This window comes from Delphinus delphis, chromosome 13 (assembly GCF_949987515.2).
Source record: "Delphinus delphis chromosome 13, mDelDel1.2, whole genome shotgun sequence".
NCBI lineage: Eukaryota > Metazoa > Chordata > Mammalia > Artiodactyla > Delphinidae > Delphinus > Delphinus delphis.
In genome coordinates this window covers 17370787-17391793 of record NC_082695.1, presented here as the reverse complement: position 1 = coordinate 17391793, position 21007 = coordinate 17370787, and the positions used below count along the sequence as shown (strand labels likewise).

The 21007-nt window shown below is 54.7% G+C and overlaps 1 protein-coding gene across 1 annotated transcript; it reads left to right on the top strand.

The window, feature by feature from the left end:
• Window positions 1-129: 129 nt before the first annotated feature.
• Window positions 130-20586, top strand: MVK (mevalonate kinase). The gene is given in 12 exon segments (XM_060028220.1): window positions 130-253; window positions 1211-1302; window positions 2156-2303; window positions 4959-5103; window positions 6914-7069; window positions 10225-10328; window positions 10920-10965; window positions 14880-14970; window positions 15346-15462; window positions 18649-18802; window positions 19834-19931; window positions 19933-20586. Coding segments are annotated over 11 exon segments (1434 nt in total). The 5' UTR covers window positions 130-253; window positions 1211-1224; the 3' UTR covers window positions 20230-20586.
• The last annotated feature ends 421 nt before the right edge of the window (window positions 20587-21007 follow it).

The window sequence follows — 21007 nt, the reverse complement described above, 5'->3', positions numbered from 1 at the left end:
TCTCCCCAGGGCGGGACACTCCCAGAGACTTGTTTCTCATTGGTTTACGGAAGGAGTTGGGCGGGGAAACCCGTGAAGACTTAGTTAGCAACAGCTATTGGCCAACTCTCAAGCCAATTGGTAAAGGGGCTCTCGGCTCGCGCGCTCTGATTGGCTGAGCGAAGGAAGAGGCCTCTTGCCCCCGCCGCCCGCGAGCTTGGGGATGGAGTCCCGGAGCGGCTCGAGCTCGGAAGCAGAACCCCTGTGGCGACAGGTGAGAGGTCGGGGTCCCGGGACAGGGTGGCGCGGAGTCCGAGGCCGAGACCCAGGACGACCCTGGACCGGGCTCCCGGCTTCTCTGGCTTAGTTTCCCCAACTCTGAGAATCCGTCCTGACGAGCCGGCAACCTGGAATCTGACAGACCGGATTTGGAGTTTCGGACAAGCGATAGGCCCCCCCCACTCCGAGCCTGAGTTTCCCCCGCTAAGAAACAGGAATCACTGTAGTATATACTTAGCGCATAGTGCGGTTCTGGTCTCACGCTATTGAGGTAAACCCTTAAATGGATGGTAGTTTTGCATTATTTATAAAAATCTAAAACGCGCACACGTACGCCCAACAAGTCGCTTTCTAGGACTTTGTCTTGTAGAGAGCCTGACTTAAGTGTGCAAAAAAAAAAAAAAAAGTATAACAGCTGTTTTCTGCACCCTGTTTGTAATTGTGAAACGTTAGAAACAGCCTAAATGTCCAGGAAAAGGTTCCTTCCGGTTCATGATTTCATTTAAATTTCTATCTTTAATAGTAGTAATAATAAAAGCTGGAACCAAGAACAGAGCCATTAATAAGTAACTATGAGTATTTGAGTGATTATGGTGTGCGAGACCATAAGTGTTTCCCTTGCATTATTTAGTTTAATCTTCTCAAAACCCATTGAGGTAACTACAGTTATTGTCCCCGTGTAACTTTTGAGGCTTATAGCTATTTGAGTGAGTTAGCTAAGATGATATCATAGCTATTTGAGTGAGTTAGCTAAGATGATAAGGGGAGTGGAAGAGCTGGATTTGAACCCAGATCTATTTGATGTGTCTAGCTGACTGCTACCTTGCACTGCTTTTTTGGGCACATAGCAAATGCTGATGGTAGCTGCCTTTTTTATTATAATGGTGAGCTTGAACTAGGCATTTTCTAAGTTCTGGGGACCTTCCATCCTCTTTCTGGCTTTCCTTTTCAGGACTCCCAGGAGCCATGTTGTCAGAAGTCCTGCTAGTGTCTGCTCCAGGGAAAGTCATCCTTCATGGAGAGCATGCCGTGGTCCATGGCAAGGTACAAGGCCCCCTGAGCCTCTGAGGATTAGGAACTGCTTCTCCCTGATGCTAACCTTAAAAGAAGCTGAAAGGAAGCCTTGAGGCATAGCTTGGGAGTACATCAGAGAGGAGGTCAGTTTCTCCCCAGCTGGGCAAAGAAAAGACAGGTCTTAGGCCCTCTGAAGGGCTTCTCTGGCCCACCCAGTAAGAGAGCAAAAAGATGACATGGAAAGCCCCGTGGGTGGAATGAGGCCACTTAGGAAGTGAGCTTCGGTGGAGAAGTGTTTTAAGGACTAAACTCTGGGGAAAACGAGTAGGATTCTGCAAAGGAGCCTGAGACATGCATTGTCTCATTTACCTCTTACAACTACCCTCTGATGTTAAACTTTTATTATCCTATTTTGCAGACGTGGAAGCTGGGACTTAGGAGGGGATTGGTAACTTGATCAAGGTCCCGTACACCTCGGTAGAGCTAGGAGTGAACCTAAGTTTGCTTGAACCCAAAGCCATGCTTTTTCCACTCTTTCAAGCTGTCGTTTTTCATATTTTTAACTTATATTTATCTTTGAAAGCATGGTGATTATGGGGAAGCCATTCCTTGGTGTTGAGAACGTGTGAAGTTTTACGTGGGGAGGGCAAATATAAGTAGGTATTAACTCCTGATTGATTGGTAGTGGCTGTGCCTAGGCGCGTGGGAGAGGGTGCGAAGGTTGATTAGCAGTGTCTGCCAAGGGCATAGGTGAGAGTAGCCTGTGTGCTTGTATTTGCCCTCTCTTCTCCGCTCATTGACAAGGGCCCCTTTTTCCTAAGACAGGAGCCATGCTTGTTGCCAACCACCCTCAGGCTAACTGCTTGTGCCCTTCATTCTATAGGTAGCACTGGCTGTGGCCTTGAACTTGAGAACATTCCTCCGGCTTCAGCCCCACAGCAATGGGAAAGTGGGCCTCAACTTACCCAACATTGGCATCCAGCGGGTCTGGGATGTGGCCAAGCTTCAGATGCTGGACACCAGCTTTCTGAGTAAGTGCAGGGAGCAGGAACCAGGTGCGGGAAGAGCCTGGGCCCCGAAAAGAAGGGGAAGGAGGACAGCTGGGCTGTCAGCCCAGGCTGTCCCCAAGGGACCAAAAGCCAGCCACTCTGGGAGTGTTTTCTCTCCTGTCCCCACAAAAATAGCTTCACTTATTTATTAATATTTTTTAAATTTAAAAGCATAAAGTGATGCACTGGGTCTATGTGAGCCGTTGGGACAGGTCATCAGGGCCTACTGTTGAGTGAAAAAACACAAGATGCAAAACAGCACGTATGGATTAAGTATCAGTGGGTATGTAAATGCAGAGAAGAGGCCTGGGAAGATATATATCCACTGACAATGGTGATTAGTTATGTCTTGGAGGGTCCTTCTGTCGGGGAGTGGACAAAGGGAACCTCCCTTCTACAATGTTGTTTTAACAAAGAGAATGTTTTGGTGTTTTGTGTGATTGAAGATCGTTAAAAATAAAAGTAACTTATGTTACTGGAAAATACGGTCGATGCTGAGATGTTGCCAGGAAAAAAAAATCCCCAATTATCACTGCCTCCCAGTCCACCCCCCCAGGACAACGCTAAGCATTTTGGTGTTCATCCTTCTGGGTAATTTCCTGTAGACTAGTAGTTTGATTGATTGAGATAGGGAGAGAGCTTGTTTTTTACCCAAAATTGGATCAAGCCACATAAACTTTTTTTTTCTTTTCTCTTTTTTTTTTCCTTCTTTTTCTTTTTGTTTCTTTCTTTTTCTGTTTTCTTTTTCTTCTTTTTTTTTCCATATAAACTTCTTAGAAGCGTGTGGGATTTTTGCCTTCTTCAATATATTGGGGCTCTCTTCCCATGCCAATAAATAAAGGCCTCCGTGCTCATTTTTGCTAGTGTTGGGACTGTTTTGTCCACTCCTGAGCAGACACAGTTCGTTCATCAGCAGAGTCTGCAGCAAAGCTGCAGTGTGTTCTTCGCTCTCAGTGCCTCCTGTCTGGGCTGACACCTCATCCTTTGGAACAGTGTCTCCCAGCCAGGATGGGGCAAGTGAGACTCCTCCAGGGGCCTTTCTTTTTTTTAAAAAAATTAATTAACTAATTATATTTGGCTGCGTTGGGTCTTCGTTGCTGTGCGCGGGCTTTCTCTAGTTGCGGCGAGCGGGGGCTGCTCCTGATTGCGGCGTGTGGGCTTCTTGTTGCGGTGGCTTCTCTTGTTGCGGAGCACGGGCTCTAGGCACTCCGACTTCAGTAGTTGTGGCTCGCGGGCTCTAGAGCGCAGGCTCAGTAGTTGTGGTACACGGGCTTAGTTGCTCCGCGGCATGTGGGATCCTCCCAGACCAGGGCTCGAACCCGTGTCCCCTGCGTTGGCAGGTGGATTCTTAACCACTGTGCCACCAGGGAAGCCCTAGGAGCCTTTTCCAGATGGTTCCCTGTCCCCCATGAGAATCAGTCCACAGCTAGTCACTCAGCCACTCCCAAACCCTGCAGGGAGATGAAGGAAGAGTTGAAAACCCACAATTTCAAGCAAGCCTCAGTTCTGCCTTGAGATCCCCGGGGGGAGGTTTTTGTTGTTGTTGTTTTAACAGTACAGATGGCTTCCTGGCCCTGCCCCTCTCCTATTGAGAATCGGTGGTGGTGGTAGGTGACCCGGCGTGTGTATTTGGGTGATTGCAGGGACAGCCTCAATTCAGAGTCACTACTTTGGAGCAACCTGGCCCTTGCTCTCCGTGCTACCCCAGGCCACTCAGCCTGGCCGGAAACGTTCCGTGAGAACTGGCTGCTACTTTTGTGTGTCAGTAGCACGGATTGAGCAGCCAGGTATAGTGGCACACGTCTCAGACCACCTGTCTGAGACTCCCTGTGTGAGCCTGGGAGGGTCACTTACCTCTCTGAGGCCCTGTGAGCAGAGTCATGATGCCTGGGAGGGTTGCTATGATGATCCCACAGGGTGGGAGGTGGGTGGAGGCTGTGATATGGAGTGTAGTCGTTCGCGAGGGCTCGTTAGGCTACTTCTCCAAGGAGACAAAGGGGATCTGAACTTTTTGGTGTCAAGTTTTCTACTAGGTTGCCAGGGTCTGCCACATTTTTCTTCCAGTGTTTTTTGTTCCCTCCTAATAGTCCTAAACATAGTGAACATTTGGGCATTTATGTGTCCTGGTTTTATGTGTGTGTCCTGTTCTCACTAATTATGTTTTGGGAGAGGGAAATAATACTGCCTTTGGTTTTGATTTTGTACCGTGGAGTTCAGTCCTAGGCCTTTGATTGTGTGTGTGTGTGTGTGTTTGCTTGTGTGTATTTGAAAACTACTAGCAATTAAGCCCTTACTGTATGCCAGGAGCAGTGCTAAGGATACCCTGTACCTTATTTAAACAACCCTGGGAGGATGTACTGCTGTTATCTCTGTTTACCAAGGAGGGAAACTGAGGTGCAAATAGATTAAGTCACCTACTCAAGGTCACAGTAACTGGCACAATCAGGGCCCAAACCCAAGTCTGCCTGCCTCCCAAGCCTGCAGTCCCCTGACACCCTCAGCTGTGGTGCTGGACCCTGAGTCCATGTCCATCCAGATGCTGACTCCCGTGATTGCTCGGCCTTTCGTATTCTGGTGTCTATAAAAGCCCCGAGGCCCTCTCACCCACCCGCTTGCACTTGTTTGCCCATGTGACAGAGCAAGGTGACGTCACAGCACTCACCCCGGAGCAAATGGAGAAGCTGAAGGAGGTGGCGGGCTTCCCCGAGGACTGTGCCGACCACGAGCACCTGGCTGTGCTGTCCTTCCTTTACTTGTACCTGTCCATCTGCCAGAGTCAGAGGTGTGTGCGCGGTCGGGGCAGGGAGTCCGGGTGCAGCCTGCCCCGGAAACTGAGCCAGGGTGGCGGTAGTTTTGGCTGCTGGACGATGCACAGGCTCCTTCCCAGGCTCTGAATAACAGCAGCTGTCCTCGCCGCGTGCCAGGAGCCGTGCTAGACCCTACATGTATGGTCTGCTTTCAGGTCTGCTTTCAGTATTCATGGCAACCCCACGAGAAGGACACTCTCCTCATTTTGCACAGGGAGAAACTGGGACCAAGAGAGATAGAGACATTCAGGGCCACACAGCTACTTAGTAAGTGGTGAGAGCTGGGAAATCAACTTAGTTCCCTTCAGTGTCGGCGCCTGCCTTTTTAACCCCACACTGCCTCGTCTGGCCTCTTCGATTCAACCAAAGCCAGATTCCATTCTCAGATCCACAGTGTATCTTCTTCAAGCCATGCCCAGAGAGGCACCCTTGTTCCACATCCCACAGGCTCCAGGGGAACTCCGTGATTAGCAGAGTGAAGCCTGTGTTATGATAAGATCTGGGTTGTCTCCTCTCTCGGGAAAGCCGGCTCCTAGAGGGGGACGTTCCTGCTGAGGTGGTATCACATGGTGACAGAGGGCACGGGCTGAGGGTCAGACGGTGTTGGTTCACACCCCAGCGCGACAATTTACTAGCTTTTGTGAGGTTCTTACCCTTCCTGAGCCTCAGTTTCCTCATCTGTAAGATGGAGGTGGTAATAGCACCTACCTCGTAGGGTTCCTGTGAAGTTAAATGAGTTCATTTACTTAAAGTGTTTGATTCAGAGCCTGGCACGTAGCTTGATAAATGTTAGCTATTATCATTATCACCTTCCTCAGAAAAACTATCAGAGGATTAGAAACATTATACATGAAATGGGCCTAGCACTGTAACTGGCACACAGTGCGGTGGTCCAGAACCTGAAGGGAAAGCCTCAGGGCGCAGCCCTTCACTCGTGCAGCAGACGCTGGCTAAGTGGCCACTGGGCCCGGGCGCTGCGCTGCAGACGCATTCAATCGCGTCTTGACACTTGCAGTCCAATGCCAGGGTTTTCACCTTGAGAGGGGCGTGTCCCTTTCTGGGGTGAGGGCGGGGGACACATTCCAGAATCTGATGTGGCTGGGGTGGGCATGTGCAGTTTGAAAAGGCAGATTCAGTCTTATAATGTTATATTTGGAAAACGGGAAGAGTGCTTAATGGAAATGATAGAACCTGACGTCTGACGGTTCTCGCTGAGGGGAAGTAGAGGTAAGGCGCAGCGATTGGGAACTCTCTGCTGATCCAGAGCAGGCCTGTGTTACACGCGGCTGGGAAACGCTGTCCGGCAGGAGAGGCATCCCATGAACACAGTATCAGCGCCCAGGGGGATCATTTGAGGACGCTCTTGCAGGATGGGTAGGAATTCCCCTGGGGGAAAAAGGGGTGCAGAGCTGTCCTGGGCAGAGGGACCAGCCTATGCTGAGGGCAGGGCATTGAAAGAGCCTTGCTTGTGTGGGGAGCAGGAAGGAGTTTACAGGAATGGTCGGTGGATCGCGAGGCACTTTTAGGAAGAGCTCTGGTTGGACAACAACATAGTGACTTAAACGACCCTCTCCCTATTTTCAAGTTGTCTGATTCGCCATGAGTTCCTGCCATCCAACAGGGGTGCCTTTGGGGTTGGGAGATCTCCCCGAGGTCAGAAAACTGGTCCAGACAATTAAGAGTCAGGCCCTGCCCGTGTCCAGTTCGGGGTCTGGGCCGCCAGTTCAGCACTGGCCCCTCACAGCCCTTCAGGAGAGTCACGCTCTGCTGCCTGCTGTGTTTCAGAGCCCTGCCCAGCCTGGACATTGCCGTGTGGTCGGAGCTGCCCACCGGGGCCGGCCTTGGCTCCAGTGCCGCCTACTCTGTGTGTTTGGCGGCTGCCCTCCTGACTGCGTGCAAGGAGATCCCAAACCCACTGAAGGATGGCGAGGCCGCCAGCAGGTAATCAGGCCCTTGCCTCGCTCCTTGTCCTTCCTGGGCTCCGCACCCTGCACCAAGAGGAGAGAGGTGTCCCTTGGCCACGTTACAGCTGAGGACACTGGGGGACAGGGCGGCCACACAGCTAGTGATGGCAGAGCTAGATCTGGACCCAGCGGTCTGAATCCAGAGCCTGAGCTCTTTGCCCCCAACCCGCCACCCCTCCTTGCCTCCTTTGGGTTCAGGTGCCTGTGATTTGGTAGAAAGAGCCTGAGCCCAGATGTAGAGGGCAATGGATCAGAGGAGCCATCGGGCCGCCCCTGCCATCGACTCGCTGAGGGACCTTGGCCAGCCTGCTGCTCCCCCACCCCACCCTGGGAGCCTCACTCAGTGAGGCTGTAAATGTCGATACGGATACCCGGCGGGTGTTGCCAGCTGGTACCAAATGGTTATGAAAAGCAGTGTAACGTGCTGAGAAATAAACATAGGAGTGTCCGTCAGGTCAGGGCGTCTCCCCTCCCGCGGGTCCTCGACCCGCAAGGTCGCAGCGTCTCCTCCGCGGCTTATTGTAAGTCACTGAGGCTTGTCCAGACAGGGCTGCCGGTGGACTGTTTCTGTTACTTGGGGAAACTTGAGAAACCGGCCCTAGCGCAGACAATGCAGTTTGCCCTGGGAGTTGGGGATGAGGCCCCAGCATCCAGCCTGGCAGCTTCTTGGTGACACCTGCCCTGGGCCCTCATGGCTCCGGGGAGCCCTCCCGCTGGGGGGCCTTATGTACCAGCCATGTCCGGGGAGCCCTCCCGCTGGGGGGCCTTATGTACCAGCCATGTGGGCCCAGCTGTGCTGTCAGGGGCTCTGCTGGCTAAGCCCGGAGGTCGCTTTGGTCCCGGTGGCCACAGCAGGTGTGTGGGACTGTTGATGTGATTCCGGGTCCAAATTCCCCAGGGCTGCTCCGAAGGGCGTGTGCTGGAGAGAGGCTGGGGCGGGGCTGGGGGAGAGGGGCCCGCGGAGGTGGCCGTGGGAAGCATTCGGCAGGTAATGAGCCCAGTAATGATTGCACCTGCGGGGGATGTGAGGCAGCTATTCTCCGGAATGGTTTTCAGGAATCTCAGGTTTGCCGGTTAACTGGCTTCTCTCTGGGGCTCCATTTCCTCATCTGAAAGTGAGGGGCAGCACCTATGATCCCTTGGGTGGGGGGAGCTTCCAGACTTGACATGTGCTGATCCCGAGATAAGATGGTGACTCAGGAAGGAGGCTTCAAGACAGCCGCTCATTACTGTGTGCTGATCACTGCTTCTAGCCCAGAGCAGTGAAGGCCGTGTTGCCCTGGGTGTCCCAAATAGACACCTGCCCACAGGCCGGCCAACTGGCTCTGCCTTTCAAAGGATATGGGTGGTTTTGTGTGCGTGCGTGCATGTACACGCCTGTGGGTGAGCCAGTGTCCAATGTGCACGGGGGTGTGGTCTTTCTCGTGCTGCTTCCTTCCACCCAGTTCTCCCACCTCCCCTGAAGACCCATCATTCCTTCTCAGAAGCTGTGAAGAGAGCAGACCCACCCGCCCTGCCCCCCAGCATTTCCCAGTCGGAAGGAAGGCTCGAGTTTGCAGAGTGGGCCAGGCCCTGGGCTATGTTCAGCTACCCCTTCCCCACCTTGCTGGCTTGCTCGCTCACTTTTCGGTCCTGGAAAGGGCCAGTTCTTGTCCAGTTCCAGGAGTAACACGGGCTACACAGCCTCGGGCTGGACTGCTCTCCTGCTATGTCTTGCCTCACTGACCCACCTTGTCCCTCAGCCCCTCCATTCAGAACAGGGTGTGCCCCGTCCAGCCGGCATCGCACTTCCCAGAGGCTGTAGTTAAGTTCTGGTGGCTTCCTGACATCTGCTGTGTATTAGACTCCAAGCTGCAAGCAGTTAAGGACCACGTCTGTGTGGGCTTAGTCACAGGTACATAGTAGATGCTCAATAAATATTGGACAAGTGAGTGAGTCTCGTCAGCACCAAAAAGGTCAGTAGTTAACGAGCTCAGGCAGTGAGTGGTACTGTGATCTGAATCTCGGTGTCCTCTGCTGTAAGAAAGGGGATGGTAATTGTACTTTCCCTTTTGAGTTATTGTGATTGTGAGCATTACAGATGGTCCATTAGAGAAAGCCTTTAGCGCAGTGCTTGGCCCTGGGTAATCAGTAGCTTTGAGCAGTGTTAACTCACTATGAGTCATAGCCTCACAACCACCGTGTGAGTCTCAGGTCCCTAAAATCCTCATCTGACAGATGAGGAAAGAGACTCAGAGGGGGTGATTGACTTGCCCAAGGCTCCACAGCAAAGGAGTGGGTGGACCAGGCTTGGAGTGACTCCAGGTGCTGTGATCCCAGGTGGCCTCTTTTTCCAGAGCACATACTCTCCCCTGGGCATTTTACAAAGCACCTGTGTGTTTTTCCATCCCACAAAATCCTCTGTGAGGTAGACATTTTTATCCCTATTTCCCAGATGAGAACACTGAGGGTCGGAGGTGACGCAGTTGCTCAGGGACGCCCAGTGAGTCAGCGGCGGGATGGGGTTCACCCCAGCTCCCTGCTTGATTCCCAGCTCAGCTACACAAGCCCCAGTGGCTTCTGCCGTTTCACGGGGCAGGGACTCGACAGAAAGGAAACGAGCTGAGAGAGAAGGTGGGGCAGTGGGGCTGAGCACTCGCCCTCGTTCGATACTCACATGTTTTGGGTCTGTTCACTTAAACCGTCATTGAGTCCGCACCCCTTCTGGGGAGGCACTGTGGCCATGGGCTGGGGAGGGATCCAGAGATGACCCACATTCCACACCCCTGCGCTGAGCCTGTGAGGAGGGAGGAGTTACCATCCTACAGAGAAGAGTGAGGCTCAGAGAGGGCAGGCAAGGGGCCCAGGGTCACTCAGCTCGTAAGAGGCAAAAAGCAGGATCCCGTGAACTCAAAGCCTTGGCTCTTTTTGCTGTAGCAGGCGAAAAGGCATGCTTTAGGGCGTGCTCTTTAGCCGGAGAGGTTCAGAATTGTTTATTTTTCTCTTCTTTCTGAGTTCGGGGGCCCAAGCCCCTTTGCCTTTTGGTCTCCAGCAAGCCCAGCCTGTGACCCCTGCCCTCTGCTTCCCTCGGTGACCCCCAGCCCCCTCTTCACCACCATGGACAGTAAAGACAAATCTCTGTGTCTCCTTCAGGTGGACTGAGGAGAGCTTGGAACTAATTAACAAGTGGGCCTTCCAGGGGGAGAGGGTGATTCATGGGAACCCCTCCGGAGTGGACAACGCCGTCAGCACCTGGGGTAGGTGCTGCCTCGGGCCTGTGTTCTTTATTTTTAGTCCTTTAGAAATTCTTATGACAAGCGTAGCTGCCCAGGCTCTGTGGGTTTGGGGTGAGCAGCATCAGTGGATTCTGAGGAAGATGGTATTTTCCTGGTGGGAGGGGAACGGCGGACGTCTCAGGGCCTCACATGTCCTGGATCCAAATCTTGGGAGGTGGGCCGGGGCCTGGGAAGCTACGGTTTCAGTGGGACCCCCAGCCCCAGGGGTCCAGATGGTGAAGCTGTGGAACCATTGCTGTGGGGTCTGCAGACCACACCAGCTGGGCTCCCCTCCGGTGAGAACGCCTGCTGTAGTCCCACCTCCACCCCATCGCCGTGCAGCCCGTCGGAGGGAAGCTGGATGCCTGCATGTAAGGGAGGGACCCCAAGTCCTGGGTGCAGAGCGCCTTCGCGCCCTCCTGGGCCTTTGCTGCCTGAAGCTGAGGTGCCTAGTTATGGGGTTGAGTCTAGTTACGGTGACACTCTACCCCTACCCCAAACCCAGCCCCTTTCCCAAGAGGCACAGGTACGGAGCTTTTCCTACGACTCTGACCCACTCTTTCTTCTCTTTAGGAGGAGCGCTCCGATACCAGCAAGGGAAGATTTCATCCTTAAATAGGTAATTCTGGGGGAGCCGCAGCTTCCGCGTCTGGCAGGGAAGGGGGGAGCCCCATTTCTTTGGGAAGGAGTGAGGGGCATGTGCCCCTGGGCATCCCCTCCCCTGTGTGGTCCCACAGGGCGTGGGCCGCGAGGAAGCCTGCTCTTTCCTCTCCACTTTAGCTGTTTTTTTTTTGGCTGCGCTGCGTGGCTTGTGGGATCTTAGTTCCCTGACCAGGGAGGATTGAACCGTGGCCCACAGCAGCGAGAGTGCAGAGTCCTAACCACCGGACCGCCAGAGAATTCCCCACTTTACCTCTCAAATTGCCGAGAGATCAGAGGGGGAGGTCATGCGAGGCTGCGCCATTCCACTTCCAGGAAGTGGCTGTTTCCCCAGACCTTCATTCAGTTACCTGTTCATCCGTTCAGTTACCTGTTCATCCGTCCATTTGTTCAGTAGACAAGAAGTGATACCTTCCTGTGTTCCAGATGACACTGCATTAGGGCCTAGGGATATAAAGATGAATCTCGGACATAGTTCTGGGCGGTTAGGGACAGACATACACACACAAGCCACCAGAAGACAACGTGGGAGTTGCTATAGTGACGGCATGGGAGTCCGAGTGGACGGGGCATCTAGCAACTTTCAGCTTGTTTTATATTTCCTTCCGCCTTCCCGCCGGAAGCCTTGGAATTACAGACATGCGTATTAAATTCCAACACCCTTTGTTCTGTTTGCACTCAGTGTGGAAACATCAGCGGCAGGAGTGAAGCTCATGGCCAGCAGGAGCAGATGCCTCCTGGCTCTTCCCTGAGCCCTCCATCAAGTTGTGGGGGGGCAGTGGTTGTCCCAGGGTGCTCTGCCGCCTCAGGGCACCTTTCCACACTCTGAGGGTCCCAGGGCTCCCTGTCACCTTCTGCAGCCAGGGTGGTCTTCTTGGCAGCTGGACAGCAGGTCCTGGCCCTCTGCCTCTGCCAGCTGGGCCGCTCCATTTGAGGCTCAGTGACCTGGCAGGCCATGGTGCGGACTCCTGCCTGAACCTCTGGCATCTCCCCACCCCTGCTCTGTCAGCTTCTGGGAGCCAAGCCTGCCTTTCTGAGGCCCCACATCAGCGTTTCTTTAGCCTCAGCACTGCGGACATTTGGGGCTGGAGAATTCCTTGCAGTGGGGGTGGTCCTGTGCAGCGTGGGATGTTTAGTAGCATCCCTGGGCTCTGCCCACCGGATACCCATAGCACCTCCCCTGTCTCCCAGTGTGACAATCAAAGATAGCTCCAGACATTGCCACCTGTCCCCTGGAGGGCAAGAGCCTCTGGGTGACAGCCACTGCTCCACACAAAGGAGGGAGCGGAACCATTTAGGAGCTCGGAACAGCTTCCTCCGGCTGCTTGTGGAAGCGATGGCAGGGCGGCCTTGTGCCCAGGTGGCAGCTGGCCCTGCCAGGTGGACCAAATCCACGTGCAGTGAGAGCAGGAGCGAAGGCGGGATGCAGAGGTCTGTGGGCCCGTGCCTGCCCTCAGCCCACGGGCTTTTGGAGGAGGCAGTCATGGCTGTGATCCTCGGCACACAGGTGTCCTCGGGGTTCTGAAGCCGCTGGGGATGACAGTCATAGGCAGGCTGCAGACCTGGGGAGTCCTTCTCAGGGCAGGGGCAGGTCATTCACTCTGTTCCCTGTGAGCCTGTTGTATCCTAAGCCCTGAACTGGGCCCTGGGGACAGAAGATCAATGCAGATGTGGCCAGGCACATGCATGGCCTCTGGGGGGAATTAAGAGCTGAGCGCTGGAGGGTTTCCCAGGCATGCGGAGGCGTGGGGAGAGGCCCCAAGGTGTGCACAGTGACCGGTGGTGGTGGCGCAGTGGTGGCAGATTCTCTGGGGTCCACAGGCTCAAGTTTGAGCCCAGCTCTGCCATTTGCCTGCTGGGGGCCCTTAGGTGAGTCACTTCTCCTGAGGCCTCTGTCTTCTCATTTACGTAATAGGGATCCTGGGCATGAAATCAGAAACGGTATTTATCAAGTGCTTATTCACTCCTTCCTGACCAAATTCATTCATCCAGTCTACAAATATCTCTGAAAAACTACTGGGTGCTGGGGCCTCAGCAGGGAACCCAAAGTCCCGCCTTCATGGAACTCCCACTTTGTGGGAGGACAGCCCACAGACAGATGTCTCTGTAAGGGCACGGCAGGCCACCCCCACGGCCTTAGGACACATAAAGCAGAGTGAGGGCCGGAAAATGAAGGGGGAAGTTGGGCAGGCTGATCAAGGGAAGCCTCTAACCAGACGGCATTTGAGCAGAGCTGCCGAGGCCGGGGCAGGTCCCTGGAGGAGGAGACGCACGTGCAAAGGCCCTGAGGCAGGAGTGTTCCTGCCGTGCTTAGCAGCAGCCAGGAGGCCAGCGTGGCTGAGTGGAGTGAGCTCCAAGGGAGGGCAGAGATGAGATGAGGCTGAGGACATAGCCAGGCCCAGATCACTTACAGGGCATAGCCCCAGGTGGTGGTCATTGGATGTCATAGTACCCTGAGTTTTGTGGGGCCCGCAGGGCTAGCATCAGGCCCGTTTGCAGAGGACTTTTTCTGAGAAAGATGAAGATGCGATACCCAAAGTTCTCCCATCCTGATGGATGGTGACAGAGCGGCTGACCTTTGCTGCTGGTTACAGGGCGCTGCGGCGAGCAGATGGCAGATTCTCTGAGAAGCCAGGAGGCGAGACTCCACATTAATCCCGCCAATGGCTTAAAGAGGAGCCCTTGCACCCCAGACCACACCTGGTGCTTCTCAATAAAAAAATAAAATAAAAGCATTGTTTGCGGAGAGGATCAAGATGCGACCTCCCAGAATGCTGCCCTTTTGAGGAATGGCTTGTCTTTAAAGGGAAGAGAAAAGCCAAATAGAATGATCATCGTTTGTAAAGTTAAAAAAAAGCCAGTCTCCAAGGCTGAGAATCGATATTAATTTCATGGGCTTATGGGCGGTGAGATCAAGCAGGTTTCTGACAGCCTTTTCCAGCCCTGTTGGATTTTACAATCTTGATCTGTGAAAAGAAAAGCGAATAAACGTATCAGGGGCCTGTCGGTCTCCAGCTATCTCTGGCTAGAGCTCATCCAAATTCTCCACGCTCTGTCCCTGGCCTTGGAGCAGTGCTCTGAAAGGCAGGTTGGATTGACAAGAAAGAGTGGCTTAAGTCCCCAAAGACAGCCAACCACAAGGACAATTGGGGTTGTGGCTTTAGGAGAGATTAGAAAGCCCAGAGGGCAGATGAGGACGACGGGGTCGTGCTGGAGAGCCAGCTGACCGTGGCCACCCCAGGCCCTCCGTTCTCCCATCTGGGGGTGACTGACTTCCTCTAACCACACCTAGTATCATACCAGGGCCACCGGTCTGGGCACCGTCGAGGCAGGGCAAGAACTGGCTCAGAGCGCTGGGACCCTGAGTCTCCCATAAGGCTGCCCTCCCCTCGCGTTCCTGTGCCCACTGGAGCATCCTTCTTCCCCATGCCCCCTCCATGACCCATCCCTGGTCCTGTGGCTTTTTCTTTTTGAATCTCCAGCACCCTCCTCTCCAGTTCCCTGGGGTGGCCCACAGGACAGAACCTCAGCCCCTTCTTGTACCCTTTGAACTTCTAACTCCATGCATGCCAGGCCCTCCATGTGCATGTTCGCTCGAGGTTGAATGAATGAATGAGTGAGTCACAAGCCAAAGGAAAATGTCCATCCGCTGAAAGGCCAAAGCAGGGAGGCAGCTGTAGGCGGTGGTGGGCACCCCAGGGTGGGCGTCAGGAACGCATGCTCCCTGGACCTGTCTCCAGCCTGCCATTGACGTCGCCTCCCCGGGCCTCTGCTTCCTGCACTGGGTCAGGGTGGGGCGGAGTACAGGCAGGCCCCCAGCCCTGACCCAGCTGCCCTGTCCTGGGCTCACTGTGGACCCTCTTCACCCCACAGGCCGCCAGCTCTGAAGATCCTGCTGACCAACACCAAAGTCCCTCGCAGCACCAAGGCCCTGGTGGCTGGCGTCAGGAGCAGGCTGCTGAAGGTGCCGCTGGCTCCACTCCTGGGCGGGTTCCCGGCAGGGCCGCGGCACTCACGTTTGGGTGTCCAAGCCCTCCCTCTGCCTCGTGGGTTAGTGGAGGGGGGTGGGGTGAAGGGGACCTGGGAAGGTGCCGTCTGTGCAAACCCCTGCCGGGAGGCAGAACAGGGATTGTTAGACGTGCTGGCTTTGCAGTGAGAACCCCCGCTTGGGTCAAGCGTGGCTGGACAAGGCGGGGACCAGGCCAGAAGGAGAGTGGGTCTCCTTAGATGGTGGGTGTGGGCCCTGGGGACACCTCCTCCCCCTGCCCTGGTGCTGGAGCAGCTGTCCAGTGTCTGCCAGCCCCCAGGCCTCATGGGCCCTCTACCCCTTTCCCTGCAGTTCCCAGAGATCGTGGCCCCCCTTCTGACCTCCATAGACGCCATTTCCCTGGAGTGCGAGCGGTTGCTGGGGGAGATGGCGGCGGCCCCGGCCCCAGAGCACTACCTCGTGCTGGAGGTAAGAGCCCGCCTACAGGATCGGGGTCCCTCACCCATGGCGCTGTCCCAGGCAGGGGCTCCCCATCTGCGCTCAGAATCCCTGGGAGCTAAAACACAGAGTCCGGGCCTGGGCACCCGTGTGTGCACCCGTGAGCACGCGTGCCTTCTTTTGAAGCCTCTTCCCAGGTGACTCGGAATAATCAAGTGAACACACAGACAGCACTGAGGGCGGTGCCTGGCATGTGCTAAGTACGACGGGCCAGGTTTGGGATCATGCATGTAAGGACACAGTCCTCCATAGGTCCAGGAGCAATTGCTCCCCTGGCCGCTTCTTTCCCATCATGTTTGCTAAGTGCATCTATTCATGCAGTAACTGTTTCTCACCTGCATGCTGTGGATCAGATATGGTCTAAAATTCTCTCACTGTCAATACTCCAGCCACCACCCTGTGCCTAATTCTAGTGTAGAGGTTGAGACTTCACGCTTTGGATTTCCTCAGGCCCAAGTCCGAATCGTGGCCTCACTGGAGTGTCTTAAGAGTGCAGTGAGGCCCTGTGGGTAACACACGAGCACAATGCCCGACGAGCCACCAGCTCAGCCAGAGGGCCCAGGCTCATTCCCAGACCCGGTCCATCTGGCCCAGTGAATGGACTGCATTAAAAAGCCATCTGGCTTCCCTGCAAGAATCAGAAGATCCGGCAGCCCCAGCTGACATAGCTGTGTGGCAGCGGTCAGCTGGAGGTGCCCAGGGGACCCCCTTGAGAGTGGCCCTGGGGTCTCCATTTCTCCGTAGTCCCCACCACTCCCTAAGTATTACCCACAGCCACTATACTCTTTGCCTGGTGCCTTCCTGTCCCACTGTAGGCATTTGAGTCTGCAGCCCCTGTAATGAGTGGGAACTGCTACTCTCCCAGGTCTCTTCACAAATGATTCCTCACTTAGTCCTACAACAACCTACCTGTGAAGTGGATAAGTTGCCACCCTTTTACAGATATAAAAACCAAGACCTAAAGAGAATGACTTTCTCTGAGGTTTTCCAACTAGTGAGTGGCCCTGAGCTAGGGAGTCACTGACTTACTTGTTTATTCCTTTAGTCAACAATTTTTTTTTGGCCTCGTTGCACAGCTTGCAGGATCTTAGTTCCCTGACCAAGGATTGAACCTGGGCCACGACAGTGAAAGCCTCGAGTCCTAACTGCTGGACCGCCAGGGAATTCCTAACAAATTTATAATGAGAATCTACTACAGGCCCGGTGTAGGGACTCCATCTAATTCATCTCTGGGCTTTTGCCCTCGTTCCCCCAGCCTTTGCCTGCTCATTCTCAATTCCTTTCACGTAGAAAGGAAGGGAACACCGTCCTCCCGAGTAGGAAATTAATAATGATGGAGTGCTGCCTAAAATACACCCTGTTGAGCCCCTGGAGAATGCCTCAGAACAGCACGTCGATTATACATCGTGTATATTTTTGGCTTCGGCAGCCGCTGAGATGTGCAGTTCGCCTCCTGGACACCTCTGCGCTCAAGCCAGCGAGCTGTTCTCCTGTGTCACAGCCTGTCATCTGATCCTTGACAGATTTTGGATCAGAATGTGACAGGTGTCTGGAACCTGCCTTGGCAACGTGACACCTGGTGCTCAGGCGCAGAGAGAGGCCCCCAGAAGTTTTCCCTCCCATCCAGCCCTCGGGGCCGGTGAAAGGCACCCGAGGCTGCCACCGGGCCATCATGCCTGTCTGCTCGTTTGTCAAAAGTACTGGGGTGTGTGAGGCGGGCTGCGGGGGGGAGGCAGACCCGACCCTGCCCGACGGCTCCAGGCAGGAGAACCAGGTGGGCCTCGGCAGACAGCCCTGTGATTGGCAACCCTTATGGCACACAGGCGCTCCCAGGACCCCGGGGCAGAGCTGCATGCTGTCAAGCCGCACACGGCAAGAAGTGGGTGGCAGGAGGGATGCCAAGGGTGCTCTCAGAGGCGGGGTAGATGCACGCTTCGCATCAGGCAGACCCGGCTTCCCGTGCCAGCTCAGTACCTTACTAGCTCAGTGACCTTAGGCAAATCACTTTCTCCTCTGAGCCTCAGTTTTCCCCTTTGAAAAATGGGGATGATAGTAATGCAACCATAAAAGTACTAACAGCAGCTGACGTTTGCCAAGCACTTACCCCATTCCACACATCATGTGAAAGATACCTCATTCCATCCTCACAGCAATGAGGCAGATACTCTTACAACCCTGCTTTACAAGGGGGGAAACTGAGGCTCAAAGTGAAAGACCTCTTCCCAAGACACACGACCAAGAAGTGGCAGAGCTGGGACCCAAACCCAGGCCCCTCTGCTTCCAGATCCCACATTTGTAACTTCCCTGCAGACCGGAGCTCATCCTCAGAGCCTCAGCATCTAGCAGGGTGCCAGCAGCATGTTGAAGGGATTTGCCAGACGCGATGGAGTAAATGAAATGTAAATAGGGAACGCCTGGGCAGTGAGGGTTGTTAGCTGTGTTATTTCATCAGCCTGCATCTTGTTTGATCTGCAGGAGGGCAGGAATTTTATTATGCATAATCAAAGAAACCTGAACAAACATTTAGCAATTTCCCCCACTTGTGACCTTGTTAGAACTACAAACCTGTTCTTATTCTGAAAATTGGTAGCTGAGGGAGCTGTAGGATGGCATATTACTTGAGACTTCTTTTCCTGCAAATGACAGAAATCCATCTCAACTAGACTTTAACAGAAAAGGAATTTGTTGGCTTATAACTGACACGACCAGAGGGGACAGCTTCAGGCATAGCTGGATCCAGGGGCCAAAGATCTAGTGTGAAATCTCCATCTTCTCTGTAATCTCTGACCATGTGCAGGGAAGATAACTCTGGCGGCCTACCTCTGAAGTCAACCAGTTTTGGCAGCTTCCAAGGAAAGAGGCAGAGTAAACCCTGGGAGGGATCTCATTGGCCCAGCTGGGGTCACAAGCCTGAACAGTCCCCATGGCCGGAGCCTTCTGTGGCCAGGCCTGGGACATGTGCTCACCACCAGCTCCATCCCAGCCCCGTGGGACGTCCTGCAGGAAGGAGAGGTTCTTTTATCAGTGGAGAGGGACAGTGTGCTGGGTAGTCAGAGCCATTTGCGTTCCCAAACCAGCAGCTGTCACGTGGACAGGGCGGGCACAGGACCTCGACCTCAGGCAGGCCAAGCAGGAACAGAGACCTCTCTCCCTCAGGAGCTCATCGACATGAACCAGCACCATCTGAATGCCCTTGGTGTGGGCCATGCCTCGCTGGACCGGCTGTGCCAGGTGACCATGGCCCACGGACTGCACAGCAAGCTCACTGGCGCGGGCGGCGGGGGCTGCGGCATCACGCTTCTCAGGCCAGGTACCCAGGGGATGGGCAGGGTTCCACCTGGGCAGTTCCCTTGGGAGAAAGAAGAGGCCTCTGAACAGTCTCAGCTCTGCTATATGGTCTTGGTCAAGTGAATTAACCTCTCTGGGCCTTTGTTGCCACATTGGTAAAATAAGGATGCTAACAGTCTAGTTTATATAAGATTGTTGCCTAGATTCAAGGAGGAAAAATGCATTTAGAGAGGCTGGTGCCGGGCTTGTTCCCACCACTTCCTTACCTGCCAAGCCTCCCACGAGCTTGAGAAGTAACCAGGACATTGTCACCACCAACCCTACCAGCCTTGCATCCCTTGCTGCCACCTCCTGACGGGGCCACGATGCGGACTGACCTTGCTACAAAAGAAAGGGGTCTCTTTCCTCTTAGTCTCTGGGGAAAGAGCAGGGCCGAGGATGAGGAACGGGCCTAGAGCAGCCCCTGTGCTGGGGTGGGAGTCACTGCTCCTTTTGGTTTCCTTTCTCTCCGTCTCCCCTTCTTGGCCTCCTCCTCCTTCCTTTTCTTGTCCTGCTTTTCCCCTTTGCTCTGCTATGAGCCCTCAGTGGCCCACAGAGGCCCCCTCCACCTCAGTGGGACTCCCAGGCCTCAGGGAGTCACCGTGTCCTAACTTCAGGAGACCTTGACTGTGGGGACCTAGTTCAGGCGGCGATGACGATGGTGAGAGAACATTCTTGAGCGTGTGTGGTGTACCAGGCGCTGTGCCAGGCTCTCCACCTGCAGTAGCCCATGCCAGCCTCACCGTGACCCTTGAGGGGTAGGTCTCATTATTATCCCCTTTCCCAGATGAGGAGACTGAGGCTCAGAGCGGGGAAGTCATTTGTCTGAGGCCCCACGGCTGAGCCAAGGCCAGGTCCGTGTGACTCGGGATCCACAACCCTCCCGGGGAGGGTGCCAGGCTCGGCATACCAGCAGGAAGACCGGCCCCTGGGCCTGTGCCGTGAGCGGAGACAAACATTCTCCAAGGGAGTGGACGGTTGTCAGGGGTGACCTGCTGCCCTTCCTCCCCACAGATCTGGAGCGGCCGGAGGTGGAGGCCATGAAGCAGGCGCTGACCAGCTGTGGGTTTGACTGCTGGGAAACCAGCATCGGTGCCCCTGGTGTCTCCGTCCACACGGCCGCCTCCCTGGACGCCCCTGTCCGGCAAGCCCTGGATGGCCTCTGAGATGAAACCACCCCGCCACGAAGCCCCTTCCCGATCTTCCTGGGCACTAGAGTTGTCCTCTGTGCCGGCCAGTGGGCACCCAGCTCCTGACGCTGACCGGGAGGCCCCCAGCCCCTCTGTGACGCCCTTCCCACTGGCCATGCCCCCCAGTCCCCAGAGTGAGTCAGGCGGCCCAGAAGCCATGTCTGTGTTCTACAACGTTCTCTGGAGCCGGCGGGCAGTGGGGCCATGTGGAGTCCTCTGAGACTCAAGGGCCTCTTTCCTGTCCTCCCTGCAGCGCCCACAGACCCACAAATTCCCTGGCAGAGCTGCTTGGATCCGAGATGCAGGGGTCTGGTTCCCAGAGCAGCGGGCCTTCTCCCTCCTTCCACCTCTGCTCACCTCCCCCAGGAAGCCTTCCCAGGCTGTTCTCTCCAGCTAGACTGGGTTCCCTCAGGCGGTGTCCGGGTGGTGGTCTTTGCCTTCTACCCTGCAGCCCGAGGGTTGGCCAAAGGCAGGGTTGATGTGCAGTTTCTTCCAGTCTGAACCCAAGGGGTTTGCAGAAAAGATGGCAAAGGGGGAATAAAAAGATCTTGAGTAAACAGTGCTTCACTCGTGTCGGGAAAGAAGAGGGAGGGCCTGGTAGTCTCCATCTGCCCACACCTTCCTCTCCTGTCCTGTCCCTTCTCCAGCCACTTTCTCAGTGGAAAGAAAGGCTTTGGGTCACTTGGTTGTGTGTCTCGGGGGATGGGGTGGGGTTTGCCCAGATGGCCCTGGCCAGACAGGGACGGATGCCCGGACATCAAGCTCTCAGCCCCTCAGCAGAGCTCCAGCCCACTTTTCCAAAAAGGGGAATTTTAAGCTTCCTTCCTTCTCAAATCGTGAGTACCCACTAATCCGCAGACTTTTTTAAGAAATGGAAACAAACCTGCTGTAGGTCATGGAATATTCCTTTCTTTCTAAAATTGACTGGATTGACTGGGGGTGGGAAAGAGACGAGCACTGGTAGCCAGTGCCTGGCACCTGCTGGCCCTGTTGGAATT